Source organism: Aplysia californica, unplaced genomic scaffold, assembly GCF_000002075.1.
Source record: "Aplysia californica isolate F4 #8 unplaced genomic scaffold, AplCal3.0 scaffold00262, whole genome shotgun sequence".
In the NCBI taxonomy this organism is placed as follows: Eukaryota; Metazoa; Mollusca; class Gastropoda; order Aplysiida; family Aplysiidae; genus Aplysia; species Aplysia californica.
This window is the reverse complement of record NW_004797532.1, coordinates 804,990-811,840: the sequence shown is the minus strand read 5'-3', so window position 1 is coordinate 811,840 and position 6,851 is coordinate 804,990. Positions and strand designations below refer to the sequence as shown.

The 6,851-nt window shown below is 40.8% G+C and overlaps 1 protein-coding gene across 1 annotated transcript in view; it reads right to left on the bottom strand.

Annotated features, from left to right (window-relative positions):
• The window catches only part of LOC100533269 (nitric oxide synthase 2), a gene marked incomplete at its 3' end in the record, with an annotated part of 29,926 nt that overhangs the window by 9,361 nt on the left and 13,714 nt on the right, over positions 1-6,851 (bottom strand). Inside the window, 7 exon segments of the mRNA NM_001204576.1 lie at positions 377-455; positions 1,018-1,162; positions 2,322-2,496; positions 3,493-3,645; positions 4,391-4,449; positions 5,569-5,673; positions 6,610-6,753. Of these exon segments, the coding sequence (NP_001191505.1) occupies positions 377-455; positions 1,018-1,162; positions 2,322-2,496; positions 3,493-3,645; positions 4,391-4,449; positions 5,569-5,673; positions 6,610-6,753 (860 nt within the window).

Sequence of the window (6,851 nt, the reverse complement as noted above, 5' to 3'; positions counted from 1 at the left end):
CGTTATCTTCGATATTGTCCTGGTACAGTCAACGTCGGCAACGAGACAACGACAGAGTCCAGCGACGTGAAGTGTCTTAGATGGCGCTGTCGACGTAAGGGTTTTCTGTACTGTGAATTATTCAACAATAAATGTTTTGCTACAATCCACGTAAAGTCCAACCTAGACATTTTGCAAGCACGGCTCGGGACATATTTTCTTTTTTGGCAAGATCTGCAGTTTGATGATAGTTGCAAGCAAATAATACCATGAGTAGATCTGCATCGTTTGTATGATATTGATTGTAGATAGAAGGAGTGTTTCGAATGTTATTTAATCTCGGCATTTGTATGTGTGTTTTTCTGATGTTCACATAAGAAGAAGAACTACCACTCACTCTGAGTCTTGGCTCTGTAGCTGAGTCCTTTCTTTCAATCCACACGACACAACCTTCCTGTTGTGGATACTTGACAGCGCTGGAAAAAATAAAAATAAAATATAAATGGAGGCTTTGAGTTATAGGGCCAATTTCATGTCGACTTTGAATAATTAAAACTGAAAGCAAAACGAAGAACGATTTTGGACAAAATGAAGTATTAAGGTGATGTTGCAAAGGACAGAATCTATAGTAAAAGCGTTCTGTTAATAAAGCACGAGAGCACTGTTTGCATCGGGGTGAATAAAATACAAGGGCAAAGTTTGCTTTGGGAGAAGCTATCCTAGTTTAGAAAAGGCGGGAAAGGAGAGAAGGAGAGAAGGAGAGAAGGAGAGAAGGAGAGAAGGAGAGAAGGAGAGAAGGAGAGAAGGAGAGAAGGAGAGCACAGTTTGGTCAGGGGAAAATAAAATACAAGGACAAAGTTTGCCTTTGAGGACATTAAAATACCAGGGTCAAGTTTGCTTTGAGGTGAGTAAATTAATAGAGGGGGGGGGAGGGGCAGAACGCGGAGACGAAAGCAGACGACAAAACATGGTTAGAGAGCAGGGAAGGCCCAAATTTTCTCTATGGTGAGTAAACTAAAAAGCGTCCAGTTCACTGACCGGTGCAAAGGTCCGGATTGCTCGTCTGTGACTGAGGGACGAGCCTGTAGGTCTCTGGTGTCCACGCCTGGACTGCCTTCCTCGACGTCTCCTTCTTGTACTTGGACTCTTTGTCTGGGACGATGTTGTAGCTCTTGCACGCCGCCTGGGGGAACCAGCGATTGGACGTTTATTATATTATGTGTCACGACGCAGTGGAATCAGGCCCTCGTCAATTTTGGGGCAAATGGAGTTATTGGTGTAATCTTAAAGTCTATCCATTTGCGTTGCTTTTGATTTTAAAAAATCAATTTATCCTGGATACAATTCAAGATCTTTGAGATTAAAGGAGTTTGGGGGGGGGGGGGGGGGGGCGCCTGGTTTCCGTTGTAAAAATTAGGAAAAAATTAATGGTCCCCCCAAAGTTGTGTTATTTCCTTAGCTGGAGAGTCCATGGAAACTGAAAATTTACATCTTTTATGCCTTTAATCAACCACAGAAATGTGTTCTTCAAAGGGCTTATAAGGTGTTGAGCCAAAAACAAAATTCGATGAAAATTCCAGAACCCCAGAGAAATGCCAGTTTCTTGACTTTCATTATTTTGACGAGCGCCTGATTTCACCACGCTGCCTCACACATTATACATTCTGTTTGTTCACCACTTTCTCGCTCCACGAGGTCCCAAACTAAATGTTCTTTCTGCTCTATCAAAATCGTAAGATTATACGGTGTCGTTATCAAGATATCTTTAAAAAAAATTGAATCAAAAACAGCTTGACATAATATTGTGAAGCTCAACATTTTTACAGTCAAATTTCTCAAAACTAGGTCCTGAACTGACAGAGCGTTATAATTCTAGGGCAGCATGTGGCTGCCTGCCTTTTTAAAGATCCGAATAAAGAACACAGGACTGAGCAATCTGAATTAACAACAAAATTATTTTTCTATTTCTTAAGCCCCCCCCCCTTTCACACACACACACACACACACACACACACACACACACACACACACACACACACACTCACACACACACACATACACACACATACACTCACACACACACACACACACACACACACACACACACACACACACACACACACAAGCGCCTTCAAGCGTTGTCACAAGACCAGAATGCGTGTCTTCAATAAGATTAAATAGCAAATGCAAGAATCACCACCACTACCAACAACAACAACAACAACAATAAAAACCCTCCACCCCCCCTCCAACAAAAAACCCCCACAAACAACAACAAACAACCAAACAAACAACAAAAACAAAACGATTGATGAATCTTCCTTTTCCCAACACGTCCCTACCTCTACCACAGCGCCGGCCCAGGTGTCAAAACTGTGCTCCTGACCATGCAACTCATCTCCCTCTCCGACCTTGTGAACTCTCGTGGCCCCGAGGTCAGACAGACATCTGTCCACAGTCTTGCCAAACTCCGCGAAGTGGGGGTAGGCTTTGGAGCCCAGGGCAAACACGGAGTATCTGAAGAAATACGATTGGTTCACGTTTTAAAAAATATTCCTATTGCTTACTGAAAGCCAAGCTCATTGACTATCTCGGCGAAGTGGGGGTAGGCTTTGGAGCCCAGGGCAAACACGGAGTATCTGAAGAAATACGATTGGTTCACGTTTTAAAAAATATTCCTCTTGCTTACTGAAAGCCAAGCTCATTGACTATCTCGGCGAAGTGGGGGTAGGCTTTGGAGCCCAGGGCGAACACGGAGTATCTGGAGAGAAATACCATTGTGATGAGTTTGTTTGTTTGTTTTTGTAAGGTGTTTTACGGCGCTCGCAACTGCATAAGGTCATATGAGCGCGCGGGACACACCTAATATTTTCAGTTGTAGGACATTTTGAATTTTGCCCGGGTGGCGGCCGAAGCCTACTCTTATCGATTTTAGACCACCAAGGGAATCGATTCGGGAATCGACTCTTCGCCCAGCTCTACCACCGAGGGAACTTGAATGTTGGCAACTTGTACACGGACCTCCAATATTTTTTCGCCCTTATTCAAGAAGGCAAGGTGATAGATATTACATATGTGAGGGGTGCTGACAAAATGAGTTACTTCTTTAGGATTGTAGCCGTATGGAAATTGATACATCAACTTTATAGGTGGAGTTTGTACAATTTGTAAGTATGGAATAATAAAAGACACGGTAGACTTGAACAAAATGGCATCAACTGAAGGTCTATAAATCTGACCCCAAATCTGACCCCAAAGTTGATTTTCGGCCCGATATCTCCATTCTTGGATCGCGAGAAGTAACTCGGTTTGTCAGCACCCCTCACATATCCGATGGGAGTAAGAAGGAGCCAATGAGCAGGAGCCCAGAGGAGGGAGCAAAGAAGAGAATGGGGGGGGGGGGGCAAATCGTGGAGACGAAAGCAGACGACAGAACATGGGTAGAGAACAGGAAGGAAAGTGAAAGGAGAACTTTTCTTTTCATCCTTACAAAACTATTCTCTGTAGACTCACTTCATGTTACCAAGACCATTTGTGTTGTTGTTCTTGTTGTTCCTGTTGTTATTATTGTTGTTGTTGATGTCGTTGTTGTTGTTGGCGTCTGTTCCCTTCCCGTTCATAGGAGAGACCTGACTCTTCTTCACAGACTTGTTTTTTCCAGATTGCCTGCAGGGAGAGATTGACAAACTGTGAGACAAGACACACACAATACCACAAGCTCTACTCCATTTGGTCGCTTTTAAGGCTAACCCAGATTTCGGGGGTTTCCAGAAATCGTGACCTACACCAAAAGTGGACATTGCCCTACCTATAGGAAAAGTTTGGTTTCATTGGTGTGTATATTTGTTTGGTTATAGAGAAAATTCTTCTTGTCTTTAAAGAAACTGAACAAAGGGCAAAAACGTTACCTTCGATTTTATCAAAACAGCATTTTTCGGGATAGCCCCTTTAGGCTTAAAAGCGACCAATTATAAAAAAACCCAAACAACTACGTCCTATTTATATGTCGTTCCCTTGGGATTCCATGTTGGTGAGAGACATCACGTTGATTTTCTTTCAAACTACGCTGCGTCTTACAGAACAGAAAAGAAACCCATTCCACTACCAGAGGTTTTTTTTCATCAAACCTCCTGCGTTTTTGTTGTTTACATTACTTCGTTTTATTCCCCGTGAGAAGATGGATATTTTTAAAATTTGTAAAAACATAATTTTTTAGGGGGGGGGGGTGTCAAAGTTATAATAATGATATTAAATAACATGAGTACAATTTGTTAGAAGGAATAAAAAGGTTTTTCTCTCTCCTGAAAAGTGTTGTTTTATGGGCTTAGTAAATCATTTGAACATCTAGCGGACGAAATGCGATGTAGTTGCAACACGTTCGCGACGTCTCAAAGATGGTTATTTGACCTACCCGCTTTCTATCAAGGGCGCGCTGTTCTTTATCATTTCTTTCAGATCCTTGTCGAACGTCTGGGAACAAAAGATAGAGAAACACGTTACAGTTTCAGAAAATGACTGGTAGTGTTACACTTTTTAAAAATTTCTAAGTTCTGCACATACGAAAAGTCTGTCATTGCTAACAATTGATAGTGTCGAACGGGCGTAAGATCACGTACCTTAAAACAAAATCAACAACAGAAGCGTTTTATCACACAAAGATGCAATTACCTGAAAAGTTTATTGGCACAAGATTTAATCATATTTTAATATTGTAAGTATTGAGTTGTAGAATAATAAATATAGGACAACCTGCTGGGATATTTGACTTTTAAAAATTAATGGACTACCGCGTTATTTTACTTTTAAGGTAGGGAAGAACTTAAGGTCTACCGCTTTCCTGTCCATTGGTAACTAGATCAACAACAGGGTTTCAATTCCAACACAGACTTCTTTTTAAAAGATCAAGGGGATTTTAGGGAAAAGATATACCTTTTCAGCTTTTAGTAAAAGAACTTAGATTTTGTCCAGTTTTTTATTTCAATACTTTTCAGCTGAAGCTTGACTACATCGTGGACGTTGACATATATAAGGACCATGAACATTGTATCATTGTTACGTATAAGAGTTATTATCTATAAGACTACTCTGGCCAATGCTTTGTTTTCTCTCTCTTAACGTCAGTATGTCTCGTCGATTAAACAAATGTATTACATCCTTGTGCTGAACTTATATTCATGTAGCTCTATTGGTTTACATTTTATACCTTTTTTGTGTAAAAAATATACACGTTTTAGTTTAGATATCAAGAAAAAAAACAACTAATAAAAAAAATTGGATTAGGTCTAGACAAATTGTTAGTTCCCATGTTGTAGTTCACAAGGTGATCTGGATTAATTAATTGAGAAGGTAAACAATATCCAGTAATGGTGCATACACCATAACAAGAGATCACGTATATCTATCTATCTTAGATAGATAGATAGATAGATAGATAGATAGATAGATAGATAGATAGATAGATAGGTAGATAGATAGATATAGATGGTGTCCTTTGCGGAACTGGGAATGATACAGAGACGACATGACAGAGGCATAATTGGCACATGACTGACACAGACATAAAGCCTCAGGCAGAGAGCGGGTGCCTACCTCTCCGTTGACCGGCGGGTCTCCGTTGCCGAATGTGCTTGTCACCACCAGGAGAAGGGACTCGTTACACAGGTCACTGACCTTGTAGTCCTTCATGCACACCACCTGAGAGAAAGAGGGGAAGAGCGTTGGGGAAACATGTTAGTTTTGATGGCTTATTATCCCTGCCACAGTAGACTGTAGAGCTGGGCGAAGAGTCGATTCCGGAACCGATCCCCACGATTAATGCTACTGAAGAAAAGTTCCGACTCCTTTTTACGAAAACCAACGGTTACCAGAATCTTTTCTTTTAAGAATTTCTTTTAAAAAAATAAAAGTTGATGCTTAGTAGTGTCCCAAAATCAAGGTTATCCTAAATCATGATGTTCGGAGCCAATCAGGTAACCACCGGAAAAAATCACATCATTAGAAAGTAAGTTTTGGGTTCGGAGTCGATTCCTACAATTCCTAGCTTTCAATTATCGGGAACCTAGCCGCCCAGCTCTAGTAGACTGGTTATTGTAATTATTATCATTTGTGACAGAACTTGAAAATGACGTTCAAACTTATTAGGCTCAGTTCAAACCTTACACACAACATAGTATTTTATGCACGACAAAATTGTAGGTCAGACAGCTTTGACGGCTCGTCCTCCCCGAGAGTGTTGATTGACTGTGAACATTTTACACCCGTTCCAACACAAGCTGGGCCATGTAGAAACGGGGTTTTAATCGACCTGAACAGTGCAACCCCGACTGTCTAGAATACACTAAACACATATAAAATATCCATTTCGCCATTCGCTCACACAGCCTAGGTCATGATATGACACCAAATATATTATGTAATGTACATCACCTCTTTTTAAAAAAAAGAAGATGCTATTTGTACATTTCTCGCTCGGTGCTGACGAGATCAAGAAATAATCTGGAACTCTGCTTTTTAAACAAACTACAGTTTCTTGAAAAGGGAGCAAATGCATGCGAAGTTTAGAAAAAAGTAAATAAATGAATAAATAAATTAGGAGTCAAGTAATTCATTCAATGAATGAAAAAGGCTCACCTTGGCGTTGAAGTAAGGCTTGATCATGTCTAAGAGATTGTCGGCAAAGCTCTCTGATCTTCCCGTCTCTGAGGCGAAGAGGATGGTACACTTGACCCTGCGGGCTAATGCTCTGCTCCATAGGTGGCTGGAGAACATCACGGCTCTGTGGATACACGGAGATAGATAGATAGATAGATAGATAGATAGATAGATAGATAGATAGATAGATAGATAGATAGATAGATAGATAGATAGATAGA